Source organism: Lethenteron reissneri, chromosome 26 (assembly GCF_015708825.2).
Source record: "Lethenteron reissneri isolate LAM-NWPU_2019-01 chromosome 26, ASM1570882v1, whole genome shotgun sequence".
Classification (NCBI taxonomy): Eukaryota; Metazoa; Chordata; class Hyperoartia; order Petromyzontiformes; family Petromyzontidae; genus Lethenteron; species Lethenteron reissneri.
This window is the reverse complement of record NC_083804.1, coordinates 20,460,735-20,481,483: the sequence shown is the minus strand read 5'-3', so window position 1 is coordinate 20,481,483 and position 20,749 is coordinate 20,460,735. Positions and strand designations below refer to the sequence as shown.

The 20,749-nt window shown below is 45.2% G+C and overlaps 1 protein-coding gene across 3 annotated transcripts; it reads right to left on the bottom strand.

Annotated features, from left to right (window-relative positions):
- Window positions 1-325: 325 nt before the first annotated feature.
- LENG8 (leukocyte receptor cluster member 8) lies at window positions 326-15,602 on the bottom strand. Of its 3 annotated transcripts, XM_061560494.1 has the most exons (15): window positions 15,477-15,602; window positions 12,047-12,209; window positions 10,883-11,047; window positions 9,650-9,742; window positions 8,528-8,918; window positions 7,987-8,134; window positions 7,313-7,495; window positions 6,341-6,709; window positions 5,795-5,923; window positions 4,932-5,262; window positions 4,238-4,339; window positions 3,942-4,010; window positions 3,111-3,240; window positions 2,322-2,529; window positions 326-1,754 (listed from the first exon to the last, which is right to left on the bottom strand). In XM_061560494.1, the coding sequence occupies exons 1-15, from the start codon at window positions 15,539-15,541 to the stop codon at window positions 1,592-1,594; spliced, it is 2,709 nt and encodes a 902-aa protein (XP_061416478.1). In that variant the 5' UTR covers window positions 15,542-15,602; the 3' UTR covers window positions 326-1,591. The 3 variants fall into 3 exon arrangements, with proteins under 3 accessions (XP_061416478.1, XP_061416476.1, XP_061416477.1); XM_061560492.1 differs by having other exon boundaries at window positions 1,579-2,529; XM_061560493.1 differs by having other exon boundaries at window positions 1,579-2,529; window positions 5,795-5,917.
- Window positions 15,603-20,749: the final 5,147 nt, after the last annotated feature.

Genomic DNA, 20,749 nt, shown 5'->3' with positions numbered 1-20,749 from the left:
GATGCGGTAATACAAAACCAAAGCTTTATATAAATCAATTTCATTCTTGCGTACGAGAGCTAGATGCTAATGTCGAGGTCAGATTGCCACGAGTGGGCTTGAGGAAGAATTCACAAATATGTAAAAGGCCATCACATGCATGCAACATTACACATGATTTTACGTGAAATGACTATAGTTGACATCACTTATGGGAAATGAACACTGGGTTTCCTATGGAGGGACTCACCCCGCCACCACGGAAATGGGGAACGTCAATCGCTCAAAGGACTTAAGATAAACAGCCACACCAAGCACTTTTACGAAAAAAAAAACTTGGACAATACACTGTTTAATGGTTTATTCACTACAACTAAAAAGTACAGTACATACATATATACAGTCGGCACCCTGTAAAAACAAAAGTATTGAAGATAGCAAAGTTTTTTTGAAAGCAGAATTTGACTTTTACCTGGTCTTGACGGAACTTCATAACTTAACCGGAGACATCAAATAAGACAAAACTAATTTAAACAAAAATAATACAAACATGCGACTCCCATACCCTTGTCACCCACTTAAAAAATATCACCGACATCTATAATTATACAAAGTTAGAATCTATGTACATTCCTTAAGTTACAATTGGTGCAATAACCAGAAACTGTGCAATGAAGACTGGGACACCAAGCTCAAGTGCCCCTCAATTCTTCAAGAACCCCCCTCCTCCAACCACCACAGCAGACCTGGACTCTGGACCCAACACCTCTGCACCACCTCAGCCCAGAGCGAGCCCCAGGCAACCACCTCAAGCAATGAGGCAACTTTACTGGATCCGCGGCAGGGCAGCTGGGCAGGCGACAGCCAAGACGACGTGTAGGAGGGAAACATTTCGGCACCGGCAGCAACTACGAAAGTTCTTAGGAGAAAGTCCATTGGGGTTGATGAAGCAGCTTGGTATTTGGGTTTGGTCGATGGCTTTACATCTCATTACATTTGCTGCAGGTGCTAGGCAGAGGCTGCAGGCCCAACAAACCCTGCTTCGGACAAGCTCACAACGCACAGACAGGTCAATAGCAGTGTTTACAAGCAGCATTAAAGAAGCGGGTAGAGCTGTACTTGATTTACTCATGAACTGCATTCTGGTTTCAAAAACACACCCACACACCAAATGCCTTTCCGGTAAGTCGACTCCAATTTACTAATGTTTGTTTTTGGCACAGCGAAGAGGCAAATATCTTGTCAAGAGATTCTGCCACCTTGCATTTGATTTAAATGGCTTTTGGGTACAGCCAATTACTAATTTTATAAAATGCTACTTTTTACAGTATTTGCAGATTATTTCATCATTGACCAGGAAGTAATTTTTCAATCACAACCATCAATTGCTCGGCCCTTGCACGGCAATAGCAGCCGACAATCCAGCCAGCACGCCAGCCACGGAAGGCTGACTGACGCAGTGCAGCAGAGCGGGGGATCCCCAAGACCGATGCGTTTTTCTAACATCAGCCTTTTCTTAATGCTCCCCTTGCTCGCAAACATTTGGAGGGTGGCATGACGGCATGCCACGGGGACAGGGGCGAGGTTAGGACAGCGTGCGGCTCGACGCTTGTCACGTGCTCTGCAAGACAGACATGCTCTGCTTGCAGTCGACCTTGCTCAGATCGTTGGCCAGGTAGCTCACTTCTAGGGAATCTAAGAAAGCGCGACAATCCTCTTCGCTATCGAATGCCAGCTCTGACTGCACAAACTGCACGGGGACTGTGGGGCGGAAACTATGGTGGGAAGAGAAACCAGGGAGAAAAGGCACAAAAACATGTTAGAAAACACAACAATTACAACTTCAATCAACAAAGAAAATTCTGAACCCTTCTACTGCATTTACACTCGACATCAGAAAACATTTACACCACGCAACACTCTTACCTTATTAAATTGTTCGCATCAACAAGAATGTGTGTGCAGAAAAATGTAAGGTGCGTGTGTGTGTGAATACTCACCTGGTGCAACAGCTACTTACCTGTGCAAAACCATTGCTACTAGAGGAAAAGTGCATTATATTTAAAAGCTGACAAAGTCGTCGAAATGGAGAAATGAAAGATGCGAGGGCTGTTTGAAACTGGCATGCCAATGATATTGGGGGAAGTATGCGGAACGTTAGATTAATAATTAAGAGAAAACAATCTGATTGCCTGAAACTGTAGACACCTACCAGTTTCAAAACACACAAAGTGATAGAGGTGATGCGAGAGAAAAGAGAAATTAAATAAACGGAGAGACGAAAACAGCAGCAGAGCAATACTACTTGACGACAGGAAACATGAAGGCAGTGAAAGACATACGTTTTTATAATGGACTTGAGGGCTGCCTTGCGCTCCCTCTCCAGAAAGAGGTCCATGAGGTAGCTGGACATTAGCGGGGCAGTCCTGTACAGTCTGAAAAACCTGTGGTAGTTGTTCAGGGCCCAAGCGGCACGCAGAGATAGCGCATGCTCCACGCACGTATCGTCCCTCAGCTCTTTAGGCAGCTGCGCCAGCGCGGTGGTGAGATCTGAGCGCACGCGTGATCCACGGCATTTGATTAGATTTCACAATGGCCAAAATCAAACATCTCCCCCAACACCAACAGCCCAAGTCACAGCTGTGCTGCTGTTGGGAGCTTCCCTCTGGTGTAGCAAGGTGCTCTCTGCTGTTTGCAATGGCCATGTTTACGTAACCCAACCAACCCGGGGGTCAGCTCTGCTGTGCCCTCTGGCTGATCCTCTGGGTATTGCATGCGGCACCGCGTCAAGCCAGGGCATCTGCAGTCCAACGCGCTCGCACTATCCGCAGTTATTTAAGCTTCAAGCTTAATCTAGTGATTGTCTACTCGCACTCAGCAACGGTGATTCAACGCAGAGTTATCATGGCCATTACATTAAATCCTAATTTGCGCGCTATACCAAGATATGCAAGATGACACATTCAACCTGTGCAATAAAAAGATAACTTTTTAAATTTTCACAAGTGAGACCCACCCTACTGTAACAACTGCTCATCGAATCCGATGGCACTTCTAAAATAAACGAGCGCGCTTAGAAAAAAAAACACACCATGCAATGGAGATGAGCCCTCATGAGCCAGCCACCTTACCCCCAGAGTTCTTGGTGTAGATGTAGTAGAGGATGCGGTAGGCGGTGAACTCGCCCAGGTTTCCAGGCAGATTCTCGCTGTACAGGGACTTGAGCTGTGCCTGACACTGGTTGAACTCCTCACGGTCTCCCTGCACAGGCAAGCAAACGACCAAACGTGGTCCCCTCCATTCAGCCTCCTCTGTTTTACCCATCAAAAAACGATGCCACACCTCACTTTCCAAAAGTGAAATTTCGTTTATACAGTATTCCCTTGCTAGTCACGAACTTGCTGAGATTTTTGGCTAACTGCGAATCGCATCACAAAGTCTACACGACTGCATCGAAAGTGATGAGATAAAGCGACGAGAGATGTGATGCAAGAAAGTGATGATATAAAGTGATAAGATGAAACTTGATTTGAAGCTTTCGTGACTGCAAGAATTACTCTTTGGTTCTTTAGGTAAAGTCACGTAGAGGCATTGGATCTCTGTGTCTTATGTTGTGTGTCTGCGTTGTCTCTCTGCTTGTGTGTCTCCATGTCTGTTTTGTCTCTCAAATTTAGTCTACCTGAGGACTGCGTGTGTTGCAATCAAAACGTCGTATTCTATTATTACATTTATTTATTTTCTACGTGACTTTTCCTGAAAGAACAAAAGAGTGATAAGATAATTTTCATGTATTCAACAGCTTATTTTTGTATTTATTTAATGTAATTCATTAAAGAGATAACTACGTGCAAAATGTTATGTTCACGAGCATCTCCGGAACGTATTCCTCGCGAATAATGAGGGAATATTGTACTAAACTCGTGTGTATCCAGAGGTGATGCCGCATGCATCGTGACGCTCACCTTCTCGAGCGCGATGCGGGCGTGTGTCTCGTACACCTCCACCGTGAACTCCGTCCGCACCCCCTGGACCTGTTGAAAAAAACGACACATTAGCATCCAGGGTCTCTCGTGTTCACTGCATAGAACAGTACGCTTTTGTTCGTGCAGGAGTCCACTATGTATGCAGAACTTCTTTCGCACCGTACGTAGTGAACCATGTCTAATCAGAGGTGTGTAACATGGCCATGGGGATTATCAAGCTTGACGAGGACATTTTTTATTTGTTCACGCGCAAGACAAAGTTTGATTTCACTGACCGTTAGGTCTTGCCGAATGGACTTCATCTGCTCACAGGCAAAGTGGTAATCCTGGTTCGCCTTCCAGTGCGCTTTCACCATCGTCAGAGATTTTCTGAGCACCTGCACCAATTAAAGTTCAAGATTACTAACATGCAAAATTCCACACCTACACATCGACAGACACCAACATCACCACACAAACTCACAAGACAAATAATGATAATGCCCTGTTTTTGCCATGGGAAAGTCTCGCCGAGATAAGACTTTTTTCAAGAAGGTCCTACATTGAGATGTTTGGCATGTGGAAGTAAACTAGAGTATCCGGAGAAAACTCGCACGTATGGGAGGGAGGGGGTCACACTCAACTATGCGGATACACTGCAGTACTGCCATCTCATAACCAGCTTGCAACCATGTGTTTACACATAACCAGGTACTCATATCAGGCTGAATCTTACGAGGAGAGATGCAGAAATCGTTCAGGTTGCCTCGCCACTGATGCAAGCCATGGCCAGGAATCAAACTGAGGTCACTGGGATAATAGTGCATTGAGTTAACCAATGCACCATAACTCCAAACAATTTTGCGCAGAAAACGCATGCAATGCGATGGGGCGGTCACACAAAATCACGCACGCATACATACACACAATTAGGCACGCACACCATGACGAGGTGGTTACGCGCACGCATACACAACCACACGTACGTACCACGATGGGGCGCACTACAGAGGGGTCAGGCGCACAGGTGAGGCGCAGGTAGGGCTTGGTGATGTCGGAGCAGGTGCCCACGATCTTGAGCTCGTCCCAGTCAAGGGATTCGGGCACGCCACTCTCCAGGCTGTTGATCTGCAGCACGAGCGGCTCCGAGCGCAGCCGCCTGGGAGTGGGGCCGCCCTGCCACTGGAAGCGCGCGGCACGGCGCTGGCGCTTGCCATCGCGGTCCGGGTCGTCCACCACAAACCGCATGCCGCTCAGGTCACCCTTGCGGTTGCGTTTCTTGCCGAACACGCCACCAAACTCCGCCGCTGCGGCCTTCTCCCTGCGAGGCGGCGCGGTGACAAAACGTTCAGTGTCGCGTGGTGATGCGCGTGGGCCGCGCGGCCGACATCGGCTCCATCCTCATTTTGCTCTATCGTCGTAGGTCACCGTTTTGGATTTAAAATACATCAAAGATTGCTATTCAGCTTGCACGTGCCGCGCAATTAAGCTTGGGTGTACAAATGCCTACGCGAACCATAGCTCACTGGGGTATAGTATGAATGTTGAACTTTTTCATACCGTACATAGCCAAGTGCTAAATTGGAGGTGGGGGAAAGGCAAACTAAAGTTAGGTTGGGGTCAGAATTAGGGTTTGGATTACGTGTTGGGGTTACCATACGTGTCCAGGTTATGACTCCTGTAAAGGCGAGCATGACGGTAAGCGCTAGCGTTACACGCAGCTTTTAAGGTAACGTTACAATTAGTGCCCGGCCTAACGTTAGATCAAGCAGTGGAAATAGGGCTTAACATTTTATAACAGGGTTAGTGCTTTAGGGCCAGCATGAGGTGGGGTGTTAGGGTTGGAGCATTACCTCCGCGCATTGCGCTGCATGCGCCCTCTGCCGCGGCTCCTGCCTCGGTTCATCTGTAGTTGCCGCTGCGGCAGGCGGCACTTCTCCGAGTGGCTGCTGCTGTTGGAGCGTGAGCTGCTCGAGCTGTCACTGCACAGGAGGCCGGGGGAGTGGTGGGGGGGGGGGAAGAGGCAAAGCAGTATAAATGGATGCCATTAACAGATATGCTTGGAATGCAAACTGTGCACCAAATTAATGAAAATCGGAGATCCTAACATAACAAAACCACGATAGGCTGGGAACCTGCAGACGGAAACCTGGTCTAATATCAGGTTACTGAAACAATAATCTTCAACGCAATTGTATGTATATCTATGAGACGTTGATTCCTTGTACAAGATATCCATTTGGTGTTTGAACATCCTAACACTTGTTTTATTGCCAGCAAGGGTATGAATGCATGTTCAACTTCTTCCGCACAGTACGTAGCCAACCATTGTCATCCGATGTGCGGGAAATGACACGGCCATTACAAGCCCGCTCACGCGACTACCGCGCGCCCTTCACCTGCGCCGACGACGGCGTTGCGGTGTGCGCGACCGTGAGCGCGACTTGGAGCCCGAGCTCGAAGAGGAGCTGCAGCGCGAGCGGAACACGTTGCGGTAGCCGAATTTGTTGCGGTATCCGTTGGCCGCCGCCGCAGCCGCCGCCATCGCCGGAGAGGAGCTGGTGGTGGATGCCATCACCGTGCGGCTACGGCTGTTGGCGCCTGGCGCGGACGGGCTCCCGGTTGGCACGGTCTGAGAGGAGGTTGATGGCGTCGGAACCCGTGGCGTCATCGCCGCCATCAACGACGGCGTGCCCGAGGACGCTGGCACGGAGTCCATCCAGCGCGATGCCTTGCGTGGCGACCGCTCGCTCGCCTCTCTGTTGTGGCTGTAGTCGGTAGGTCAGGTGTATATAATTAGCAGTGCTGCAACTTTAGCCCATTGAAATGGTTGCCTAACCTATTAATTATTGCTTTGATTAAATCAAATCGATAAAAAATATTACCGTACAACATGCATTGTCGTATGCATGCGTAAATAATATTTTCACCGCGATGCTTAAAATCACTATGGTACACAAATACGATCGAAGTATAAATCCTAACACTATACTATTGGTGCTGAACCACAAATTGGAAAAACAATTGGTCGCCAGGGTTAGTTGCCAGCACTAAGATAACTTATAGTATCACGAGTTAATGACCAAGCTCTAGAACAGGCTAGGGCAAGAAGTCAAATTAGAACAATTCATAAAAGAAGAACGATGTGGCTTTTAGCACATTCTCAGGAGGTGAAACATGAAGTTACAGAAGTATATTTTGGGAAAGACTAAGAGGTGGCAAAAGAAAGCTACTACTTGAAGGGGGACTTGGTGAGCGGATGGAAAGCTCAAGATCAGACAGGATTTGGAGGGAGGCTGAGTCAAGGACCTGTCATTGGCCAGGGGAGTAAAAAGTAGAGTTAAGTGTTCTGTATAAGGAGGCATCGTTACTTGGGCAGCGCCTCCTTGGTCCAGTCGATGGTGTACGCCGAGCCATCGTTGAGCCGCGCCGTGAGCAGCTCCTTCAGCAGCCGCTCTGTGCCATCCTTGTCCTCCTCGGTCTCGCACGTGGCAAAGCAGCGCTCCACGTAGGCCTTCATGGCCTTGGGCCAGTCGCCCGGCCTCGGCAGGGCCCTGCAAGCACACGGCCAAACAATTATCACCTCGGTGGTTTCTCTAACATATTTGGAATGGCAGCCCCCACAAATCAAGATGACCGTCTCAATCACTCACTCTGGTGATGTCACTCTGGAATCACTTTGCTTTAAAGTGTCAATGGCGTGATAGCATTACAACGTTACGACAGGAGTGCCTGATCAAAAGTTGTTAATCCTCACAAAGTTCTCAACTTGTGTTGGTAAGCCTGGGACATACATTCTATTTGTGTATATATAAATGTTAAAAAGGCCAGGCTCAAGGTTTTCCACTTTGCTAAGGAATGAACATTGCAATTTATACAAATGTTTAATTAGTAGGCCAGCTTTGTTCCTAATTTCCCCCTTCACAAGAAATCCATTTCTCCTCTTCCCCACCATCTCATACTGTGTACGTCTTCAATTTGGTTGTACGCATTTAGATGCTTTATAAAGTCAAACTGTTGTCGTGTTATCTTTTTCCCAACTCACTTGGGAGTCTCGGTTGGCATCGGTTGTTGTGCAGGACTTGGTTTTGGTGGCTCTGCAGTCGGCTGGGGCCCCGGGTTGAACTGACTGTTGCTGGTGACGAGCGGTCGCTTGGGGATGTTAAACTTGAGATTCCCTGCGCCAGGAGCCTCTGAAATTCACAATACAAAATTCGCCAAGGAATGATTCACTACCCACAAGATGATAAAAAAGTTCCACAATTCAGGGTCATGAATTCACAAAAATAAAATGCTTCATGCTCATTTTCTCACGAATATCTCCACTATATGGTTTGTCGTTAATGGTCTCATTTGTAGTTATGTTCCATAAATTTGCCCGAGTGCAACATCAGCATATACAGTGAATAATATATTTGTGCAAGGATGACCCTATGCATATAGTCAAGGTGTATCCACTCTGCTTTTTGGATGATGAAAATCATTAGCGGTGGTATACCGAGATCCATTGTTTAAAGGCACCTTATAAATCTATGTTATAACTAATTGCAAATACTCATGATTCACCCAAACACAGCTCCACTCACGTTTTTTCTGCCACAGCTGCGGCCCCTTGCTTTTAATCGCTTCTGTATAGGGCATCCTTGGCTGCTGATGTTGCTGTTGTTGCTGCTGATGCTGTTGTTGCATGCTCTGCTGCTGCCGTTGCTGCATGCTCTGTTGTTGTTGATGCTGCATGCTCTGCTGTTGTTGATGCTGCATGTTCTGCTGTTGATGTATGCTCTGCTGTTGTTGATGCTGCATGGCCTGCTGCTGCATTAGTTGCTGGTGCGACTGTATTGCCGGATGCGTCTGCACATGCGGCTGCACATGCGGCTGCATGGGCTTGGGAGGCTGGGGAGGGGGCGGTAGCGGTGGAGGCTGTGGCTGGTGGGGTTGGCCCAGGATGGTGCCACTCGCCGTCTCCTGACCGGGCGCCTGTCGGGAACGCCGACGCCCGGTGCACATCGCAATCGTCACAAACAATCCGTGACAACGGCCTCCCACGTAACCACGCAAAGCACACTCCAGAGGATTCGCAGCCTTCTTCATTATTGTCTTCCCACTCGTAAGTGGAGGGGAAATATGCAATGTTCAGAATAAAAATCCAGAATTATACGTTTTAATAACTTAATTTCTGATGACCAAATCACTAGAGCTTGTCAGACCTCAAAAGCTATGCAGGACTCAGCCAGGATAGCATTTTAATGGGCCAACACCAAAAGTTTACTACGCCGAGTCTCATAACTCTTTTTCGGAGGGTCCTGCTAAATTTGTGGTTGCTGTCGGCTACTGCACGGCTATGCCTGTCAGCACTAATCAGTGTAGAGAACTACGGTCAAATAACTACCAGGATCCGCACCGTGTGCAGAGGCTCCCATCGAGCTTGCACAACATTTCATCTGTCCATCGAGTGTACCGATAAAAGGCTTGTACATATACAAAATGCCATCAAACAATGTTAACTCCAGAAGTGGTTCGGACAAGATTCTCCGGGGCCATTCTCAAACAATGTTTTGCCACACGACTCACTCTCCAGTATCCAAATGGAAACGTCTTCATCTCATGAAACGGCAATGATTGGCAGCACAGATGGAACGTACACAAGGGGTAAAAAGCAAAACCAAACGCCTTTAAATCTCTGCCAGCCAAAAGCGTATCGTCATTACCTGAATCTGATCCTCCGTCTGTAGCGGCTGCTGATGGTAGCCTGGTTGCATCATGTACTGCCCAGATGACTGGGGGTACATCCCATACATGCCCTGCAGGAAAAGTAAGGCACCATAACTGCTACTACTGCGTAGGTTCTCGTGGTAGTGCTGTATGTAGAACTTCTTTTCGCACCATACATAGTGAACCGATGTGTTTCCAGGTTGTATCATGGTGATGCTCATACCAGAAGCAGCTCCCCATCGCAAGAGAAAAAGTGGGACATGGTGCTTAACACGTAACAACCCAAATATTTAACAAATTTCACTTTCACTTTAGCCCGTACCAGTGGCACAGGCAGCTAAAAATGACAGTGGGCAATTTTTTTCCACTGCTATCGATTAACTAATTCCAAGAAGTAAACTTTAGTGAGTAAAGAAATGCAGTTTTTATAATACTCTTATATAAGTGCACAACTTTATCTCTGATGAGCGCTGCACTTTCCGTCGTTTTCATGCAGGGGGCGCTGTAAACCTACGCGCCCTCTACATGAACGACGGAGGCGCAGGGACAGACGTTCGATTACGTTTGAATCGATTTGCAGACGGCGGTCTTCTCGTACGGCTAGCTCTATGTCGCCTTATCGCAATCCCGCAATCCCAAACAGGTGAAAGTCATCATCGAACCCCCAGCAAGGCATCTACTTAACGATGAGAGAAAATTCATACAAAATGTCGTTTTCAATTAAGTCTTCCAGATGTAAAATGATAAGCTTTTAATGAGGAAATACAATTACCTAATTCAAAACATAATACAAAGCAAAGACGTATCATTTTAAAACTTCAAAACGGAGCATCGATTGCTTGCGTGAATGCGACGTTCGTGTGCAATTTTTTTGTGATTTTCTTGGTTCTTGGCCGAAGGCCGTAAATGGTTGAGGGGCGCCTATGGCGCCCCCGAACAACCCCTAGTACCTATTAATTTCGTAAAAATGAAATGTACATTATTAACAATTAATTACACATTTTCCCCATGTAAGTGTACAGGCACCATGCCTGGATGTGTGTGCATTATTGGACAGCCCTTTGTCAATCCAGTGCTGGATGAAGGCCTCGCCAGAACATATCAGTTGTTTGACCATACTTAACAAAGCTGGTCAGTGTGGGCTAGAGTGAGAGGGTGGCCCACAAGCCAATACAAATATTACTTTCCATTCACATAACAGGCTTACAATAATTTAGTAGTCACCTTACCATTTGGTATTGGTTGTAGTAGTTGTACGCAGGTGGTACACCGTATCCATAGCCGTACGAATACCACGGATACATCTGCTGGTTGTTGGCTGCAGCAGCTACTGCTGCTGGGTCATCGTGTTGTTGCTGCTGCTGCGGTTGCTGCTGCGGAGTGGAAATATTTTTCTGAAGAGCACAAGGACAGCATCCGGTTTTAATTGAAACTCACACTTCACAAGGCATCACAAATGCCATCACTATCATCAACCATGATCAATCCAATGTTAGATAAATTTCCTTCCCTGAACCATACATCTCTCACTCCTGCAATGTAACAATCCATTTCGCATCTGCACACACCATTATTGTATTGCTATTACGAGTGTTACACCAAGGGTTTTGAGAGCAACTGCCATGCAGTACATACATTATGGTAGCAGTTGTAGGTAAATGAGTATGAAAAAGTCAATGGTTCATTAGTGCATGCACTAGTTTGGGATGTTTTAGCATTTCATATATGAACAGACAGGGATGCTGTATGGGATCAGTCTCTGTTACTCCAGGGAAAAGAAGATTATTTCATTGTATTTGATTTGCTTGTAATTTGAGACCCAGGTCCCTCTTGCAAATCATACTACGGTATTCTCTTTCATTATACTAAACTTAAAACTTCACTGCCAATGAACATTTTTACCGTAAATGTTTATCTTGGTGTCAATAATCTGAACTGGCCGGCCTACCCTGGTGAAATAAGTGGTCGTTTATTTCGGCCAACTTAAACATTACTCCCGTTTCTCAAGGACAGGTAACAGTCTGCCCGATTTCTCCTGGAGCACAATTTGGACAACTAAAGTTGGTTCAAAAAGTTGTATTTCCAGGACTAGCCGAGTTACTCCAGTAATAATGTGAATTGGGTCTTTACAAAATTAATACTTCTGCTTGGCCCTAATTCTGACATAGAATTCAGCCCAGCCGGAGAAGCCAACTCATCTGAGAGAATTTGGACTCGTGTTCAAACTAGCAGCCAACTTAATTCATCTACAACGTGAAAGGAGGGACAGTGGGGCCCATCTTTAAGTTGCCGTTAATAGAATCAGTGTACGTGAGGCTAATAATCAAAACATAGAAATTGTTGACTCACACCACTGTACAGTAGCAAAAACAAAAACACCAAAGCAATCGTACCTGCTGGCTCTTCTTGCCAGATGACACCGGAGAGGAGATCTCCTTCTGGATGCTCGCCAACGCCTGTCTCGCCTTCTCCCACTCTGGCGTCTCCTTGGGAGGCTGTGGGCCCTGTGAGCCCATGCCCTCCACGTGGGATCCTGCTGCGTTGTATTGCTGCGCCCTACGACACACAACCGTCACCACCGACCCCCCTCGTTAAGCCTTGGTGGCAACGGTGCAAGTTAAGGCTCTAAAGCACCAATGCCCGGTCTAATTATACATCGCAGGCAGCAGTGGCAAAGGTCAACGGATGCCAGACAATCCACTTAGGGGCCATCCATTAAGTATGTACGCAAAAATCTTGAGCCCTCCCCGCCCTCACGCATACTTTTTACCCCCCCCGCCCACTTGCGTACGTACGCTTGACATACCCCCACCCCGAATCCTATAGAACGGCCGATATTTAATCCACACAGAAACAATCAAGGATTAATACTATTAACGAGGCCCCCCCCCACCCCGTTTCCTATGCGTAGGTACATTGTCAGTAGACCCCCCATACCCCCCCCTCCATGCGTACGTACTAAATGGATGACCCCTTATGGGTAGACTGGTTTAGGAGGCAATGCCTTCCAGTCTCGGCGCTCTGTGCGGACTTTTTAAGGCTATGGTTCCATTTCTGTAATTCAAGCTCCCAATGTGTGCATGAAACAGTTCACGGTTGTGTTCAGTGTTACAAAGTATATTGATAAATATTAAGAAACCATTGAAAATATGTATTATAGGAGGTAGAGTTTGGAACAAAAATGAACGAGCACTGCAGTTTTATAAGCAGCTGCACTTAGCATTCACATGAATCCAAACCGCACTGAATTTATTGTATTAATCTTGATTATTGTATTAGATCCAGTTATTAGGATCCGAAACCAAATAAGTAATTTTACAAACTTGTATGCGCTGTATGTGGGAAATACTCGACGTGGTTTTTTATTTACGGCACTCTTAGAGTGAACTGAAAACTGGATGAGAATTTGTTATCAGCAAGGTGTAAATATTTGTGCAATGTGTTTACGTAAAAAATATTGTACGTCAGCTAAGAAGCAGCAAAGGGGATTCACAGACGTCACAATAACAAGCTACATCCTTCTCTAAAACAAACCAATTAACAACATATTAACACCAACATTATCACAATATAATACTAAATTGTAAACCGAACTTCAGTAACAAAAAAACGAACCATGACCCTACACACTAATCACCATCCCAACAGGCAGTAACAATCTTGTACAAAACACTATCGCCAAAGAGTTATTCGTATACAAAATGTTGTTACGGTTACAAGCTGTGACCAGAAGGCTTAAAAAGATTATCTCAAAACATTTTCATATAATCAAACATAAATAGCACCCTATTTGGTTGAAGTGAAGATTAGCATTCGCCTAAAAGAGTATTCAGAATGTGAACAGTGTTTGGTGGAACGGCCGCATTAAATTGCATTTATAGCAGCCCGTAATTGGTTGGTTATGTTTTACATTTCAGAAATATGAACGTCAACGTGTATCCGTCAAGCAAATTGCACAAAACCAGTTGTTTTCCTTCACGTTAAAGGGCCGAGTTTTATGACCACGGATTAGAATACAATCCACAGGTCGGCGAAACGCAAATTTTATTATTAAAGAAAAAAAACGAAGTTTGATTTAAAGCTTTCGTGACTGCAGGGATTCATATTATTGGTTCTTTCGGTAAAGTCACGTAGAAGGGAAATAAACTAATAAAAATCTAAAACAATAAAGATTATCACGACGTTTCGACTGCAACACAAGCAATCATCATCATCAGGTGTGAAATCCACAGCAACACTTTTTTTCATATACAAACACATCAATTTTTTTCAAATTTTCTTGCTGTGGATTTCACACATGATGATTGCTTGTGTTGCAGTTCAAACGTCGTGAAAATTTGTATTGTTTAATATTTTATTATTTCCCTTCTACGTGATGACTTTACCTAAAGAACCAAGAATATAAAACCGAAGTTTTGTCAACTGGACTCCTGCCTGGAATCATCCTTTGCCTGGCACGTGGCCCCAGCGCGCGCGTGCGCTGCGATGACATCACGACGCACGTCCTGCGTGATGACGTCACGCGCATTCCGCGACGTAGCACGAGGCCGTGTTCGTGCGTGATGACGTCACAAATCCCCCTAACCTTGCCCATGACGTTCTGTACTGTACACAGATTATATTTTTTTACACAAGACGTTGACAAAACGTTATCCCGGGAGACCCTCGCAAGTTATTGATTACTATCGCCACCTTGAAACAAGTCCAAATCCGCCTGCGTGCGTTCTTCATAAAAAGGAACTGGATTAATTCTCACAACACGTTAAAGTTTATCATCTTCGAGGCTATGGGGGGGGGGGGGGGTGACAAGCGTTCTTAGGCGTGGCGCTATGGCTGATGACAGCGTTGTTGGTAATTATTTAACGTGCTGAATTGTCACTCACTCCTCGTTTGGGTGCCACGGTGGCAAAGATGTTAACTCTCTCGCCAGGTATACAGGAGGTCGTTGCTTCGATCCAGACTGACGCCTGCTGTATATTCGAAGTTTGCATGCATCTCTCTCCCCGTGATGTGGATTTTCTCCTGATTTCCATTCTACGTTTAGAAACACGCGTTTATAGTATTTGGTTGCTGTACATTTCCACAAGTCAATTCGTTGAGTTATCATTTTTGTGGCCAGGTAGCTTCTGAAAAAACATCTGTGGGCCCTATCTGGTAAAATAAAGTTTAGGTGGAGAGTTTTCTCCAGATATACCCAATTTCCTTCCACGCTAAGCCATTTACCGTAGTAATTGAGAGTTGGGGGGCAAACATCACAAAGCCGGACCCTCATGAAATTCGGGGAAGGCTCCTGGGTGAAGGGAATCATTGTTTATTAGCCGTCACCGCAACGATTAACTTAAACCGCAGGGTCCAATGTGGTTTTTATATCTTGGGCACGACGATGAATATAACTAAACTATGATTACATGTGTGTAGACGTCCTCACAGTTTGTTGATTTGAGAACACTAAAAACGGGGGGGGGGGGGGGCCTGTCCATCCACAGGCCTCAACGCATCCAATAATATTAGCATTAGCGAGTATTTAACGGGCGAGAGCGAGGGTTAAAAACACCGTCTAACACACTCAATAAGCGATTCCACCCATGGCAAGACACACACACGGTTTGAAAATAAACTTAAAATTAACCAAAACGACAACGCCGATTTCGATGATGACGACGACGAAGACGACGCCTCCATTTGCCGCGGCCGCCATTACGGCCGCTCCTATCCGGCTCATTGCCGTTATCCTCTGCAGCCTTTCAAAGTTGATCTCATCGTTCGCGAGAGCGGAATATACAAAAGAGAGAACTGTGGTGATGGTGGTGTGGGGACCATTACCACTGCGCTGCTTGCGCCGCCTGGTTGCCGACGTTCCAGTGCTGTGGTTGCTGCATGGCCGCCATCGCGTCGCTTCTGTAACGACGAACGCCGTTGGGGTCAGTGAAGGAGGAGTGGGCGAGTCCACTGTGACACGGAGAGAGGGGGGGGGTAATGAATTACTGGGCGAAACCAACTGGCTCGAAGTAGCGGGGAGGAGTGGGGCGGGTGTTGATATGTTTCTAGATCTTCTTGGTTCTTTCGGTAAAGTCACGTAGAAGGGAACGCATTGCGTTGTGGCCGAAACGTCGTGAGAATTGTTTTATTATGTTTTATTTTTATTATTTTATTACTTCCCTTCTACGTGACTTTACCGAAAGAACCAAGAAGATGAATCCCTGCAGTCACGAAAGCTTTAAATCGAAATGTTTCTAGATATTCTTGGTTCTTTCGGTAAAGAAACGTAGAAAGGAAAAAATAATATAAATATGAAACAATAAAAATTATCACGACGTTTCGACTGCAACATAAGCAATCATCATCAGGTGTGAAATCCACAGCAATAAATTTTTTTGCTGTGGATTTCACAGCAAGATAATTTTCTTGCTGTGGATTTCACACCTGATGATGATTGCTTGTGTTGCAGTCGAAACGTCGTGAGCATTTTTATTGTTTTATATTTTTATTATTTTATTATTTCCCTTCTACGTGACTTTACCGAAAGAACCAAGAATATGAATCCCTGCAGTCACGAAAACTTCAAATCTCGATTGTGATTTTCTCGTAAACGAATTGGCATGTTCTGTTTACGTGGCACGACTTTTATACTTTAAAACCAGACTATTCTTTAGTGCTCAGATTGTACAACGTTGTGGATTTACTCTCCAACACACCGGTGTGCTGTACTAGTAACACATTGATTGGCATGTTCTGTTTACGTAACACAATCTTACTAATTGGCTGTGTCGTGTGGTGGCGGGTTTAACGACGCATTTCTATTTACGCAATATAACCCAAAACAACCCCTCTATTATGGATAATATTTGTCGCAAAGCCAACTTGTTAAACCCGACACAGCCAATTAGTAAGGTTTGTCACGTAAACAAAACGTGCCAATTAGTTGCTACCTTCAGCACCCACATCATTTACAATTCGAGTATTGTACGACGTTTCGTTGGTGATTACAATCAGCTTCATCAGGAAAAGAAACAGAATTGTGAAGAGGTCCTGTTACGGTCTTAATGAGAGGAGTAAAGGTGATGTCATCGTTGTGAGCCCATCAGGTGACGTTTCAAAATCAGAATATTTTTTCATATTGGAGGAATCCGAAGAGCTATAAAGCTCCCTTTCACTGACGTCCAGTCGGGGGCAAGTCAGAACATTACAACATAAACAATCCAAAAACACGATAGGAGTGCAAAGTATAGGAAAGGTAAACAAATCACTTTCAAAAATATACAAATAAACATAAACGAGTTTTTTTCAATCTCATCGGGTAGATATTCTTAGGTTTTTTCGGTAAAGTCACATAGGTAAAACATCAAAATTAATGAAAATAAAATAAAATAAAAATCACGACGTTTCGGAGGCAACACAAGTCTCCGTCAACTTGTGTTGCCTCCGAAACGTCGTGATTTTTATTTTATTTTCATTAATTTTGATGTTTTACCTACGTGACTTTACCGAAAAAACCTAAGAATATGGATCCTTGCAGTCACGAAAGCTTCAAATCTAGAACTCATCGGGTAGAACCCACTGAGCCAGTAATCACTTATTTTTCAGAAGCGACCTGGCCACAAATGATAGCTCAACGAAGTGGCTTATCACGTGGAAATTTGGAGCCGCAAAATTATCTAAATGACCTAGACGAAAAAAAATCCACGCGACCACGGGCAGAGAACACGCAAACTCCAAATATTCAACAGGCGTCAAGGGTTGGAATCGAACCTCCGACCTCCTGCATAGAAGGCGAGGTAGTTAACATCAACACCACCGTGGCACGCCCCTTAAATAAATATGGACGAGACATGAAGTCCCCCGTGAAGGGGATGTTTACAAGAGAAACAGATGAGGTCAGCGAAGAAGGATGACGTTTGGCTACAGATTGGGTGATTCCAAAACGTAGGAGGGGGGGGGGTAGTTTGCACAGCATGGGCGCAACCAAAAGAGACGGCCCCGTGGATGATCGTAACGGTGTTGATGGGGAAGTGGGGGTGGGGCTGGGGGAAGTGGGGGGCGGGCGGAGGTGGGATACAAGACGACCGGTGGGCGACACGAAGAGGTCTCGCGGGGGTGGTGGGGGGAGAAAACAATGCAGTCAATTCCCTCGATGCAATAGTAACAAAAGATTACCGTTGTGTTAAATAATTTATATATTTTTTCCTGTTTGTAGCCCGTCTCGTTCGTTGCAACCGTTAGTTTGAAATAGGAATGAGTAGACATTTCACATAATTCTAAAACACAATAATGTATTTTGATCTATAAATCCACGTTCGTGGCTGATTGTCAATCCTTCACATTCATAACATATAACGGACGAGACCAAGAGGTCTGGCTGCGGGGGGGGGGGGGGGAATTACGACATCGGATGAGACCAAGAGGGACGTTCTGCGGCAGGAATCACAATAGAAGGGCGAGACCAAGACGCTTGACATCGAGGGGGTAACAGCTTTACCAATAATACAAAAAAAATCCCAGCCAAATAATCCTCATGGAACAGATGCGGGGTACGAATATAGATATTAGTCACTACGGATACCGTCATCTTTTGCCACGGCATTAGAAATAGGGATTTTGAGCAGGGAGACCCTTTGGTATTTATTCATGTTTAACAATAATGATGTAAAGTCATCTATGGACCCAAATGCTATCGTAAACATTTAAAATGAACAAACTACGCACGTCAAATTACATTGAATACAACGTCTAAATGCAACCCGCATGTTGGGACACTTTACAAAAAACGAAGACTTAACGACATTCGGGTAGAAGGGGTGGTGAGTGGCACGGAGGAGAGGAGAGAACGACACAGCCATTAAAAAGTTGTAGATGTCGTGAGATGAGATTAATAACAAGATAAATGTGAGGTCAACGTAGACACAAATGAGATCATGTACAGTACTGTGGTGAGATAAGAGCAGAGAGTTGTACACAGCATTGAGATGAGATTAAGGCATGTCATCGGCTTTCGTGAGAATTAGCTTAAGTTTAAGAGTTGAATTGTCCAGATATGATAATTGGTTCTTTACCCTTCTATCTGGCAACAAAACTGACACCTTTTTACAAGGAGTCATGTTTGCATAGACCGCAATACCTGCAGTCATAATACAAACAAAAGAACATAACTCTGATAATGTGCACTGTCCTTGAAGTTGATTGGTCCACACCCGAGACAGCTTTCCTTAGAGCCTAGTCTCATATGGGTTGGACCAGATGACGCCAAAAGGCGCACAACTCAAAGACAATGCACCATCAGAGTATGAGAGCTCGGGGCAAGCATCTACACTATGGGAACCTCATTTGCCAGTAAAAATATGATAATTGGTTCTTTACCCTTCTATCTGGCAACAAAACTGACACCTTTTTACAAGGAGTCATGTTTGCATAGACCGCAATACCTGCAGTCATAATACAAACAAAAGAACATAACTCTGATAATGTGCACTGTCCTTGAAGTTGATTGGTCCACACCCGAGACAGCTTTCCTTAGAGCCTAGTCTCATATGGGTTGGACCAGATGACGCCAAAAGGCGCACAACTCAAAGACAATGCACCATCAGAGTATGAGAGCTCGGGGCAAGCATCTACACTATGGGAACCTCATTTGCCAGTAAAAATATGATAATTGGTTCTTTACCCTTCTATCTGGCAACAAAACTGACACCTTTTTACAAGGAGTCATGTTTGCATAGACCGCAATACCTGCAGTCATAATACAAACAAAAGAGGTTCCCATAGTGTAGATGCTTGCCCCGAGCTCTCATACTCTGATGGTGCATTGTCTTTGAGTTGTGCGCCTTTTGGCGTCATCTGGTCCAACCCATATGAGACTAGGCTCTAAGGAAAGCTGTCTCGGGTGTGGACCAATCAACTTCAAGGACAGTGCACATTATCAGAGTTATGTTCTTTTGTTTGTATTATGACTGCGGGTATTGCGGTCTATGCAAACATGACTCCTTGTAAAAAGGTGTCAGTTTTGTTGCCAGATAGAAGGGTAAAGAACCAATTATCATATTTTTACTGGCAAATGAGGTTCCCATAGTGTAGATGCTTTCCCCGAGCTCTCATACTCTGATGGTGCATTGTCTTTGAGTTGTGCGCCTTTTGGCGTCATCTGGTCCAACCCATATGAGACTAGGCTCTAAGGAAAGCTGTCTCGGGTGTGGACCAATCAACTTCAAGGACAGTGCACATTATCAGAGTTATGTTCTTTTGTTTGTATTATGACTGCAGGTATTGCGGTCTATGCAAACATGACTCCTTGTAAAAAGGTGTCAGTTTTGTTGCCAGATAGAAGGGTAAAGAACCAATTATCATATTTTTACTGGCAAATGAGGTTCCCATTGTCCAGATATCTTTGATACATTGCTATTCTTTGAGTTTCTTAGGGCCCTTAAGCTTTTTCTTAGTTTGCTTATGCCTTAGGGTTACCACGGAGACACCCACGTAAACATTACCAGTTTAAAAAGTCCATTAATCCAGTTGAACCCACGACCCTAAAACCGTCATCCACTGCCCTCAGATACCGGAAGGGTCAATTTATTAATTTGCGACCTTCACACGATCGTTAAACATTGTTTGTTTGTACGTGGATGTGCTGGTGGCTATTACCGTATTCCTCAGATTATTGGCTGCACCGGAAAGTAAGACGCACCCCTGCCAGCTTGTGTTTTAAAATACTGAACGTACAGGGGAAAATGATGCGTCTTATATTCCAGAAAAGACGGTAACAGTGTTAGCGATTAATGGACTTATTGATTATTTTCCGTTTTTAAACTCAGGTTACAGGCATCGAGTCGCTTGTATGCGAAGTTTAGATTGTTCGTTCTTGTATATGTCGCATATAATTATGTTTTAGATGTGCCCGACAGACACTAGAGGGCGCTACATTTACCTAAATGTTAATATGGTAAACGATTGTGGAATTAATCGCGACATTGTGGCTATAACACATTCCTGCGGAGGGAGCTGGTAAAAACGTTGGGTTGCTCGGCCAATGGCCAGGGTCAACGGCGGCGTGGTGGATTCCGCAAATATGCCCGACTGTGAGGGCGGTCACAAGCCGGCGTGAGTAA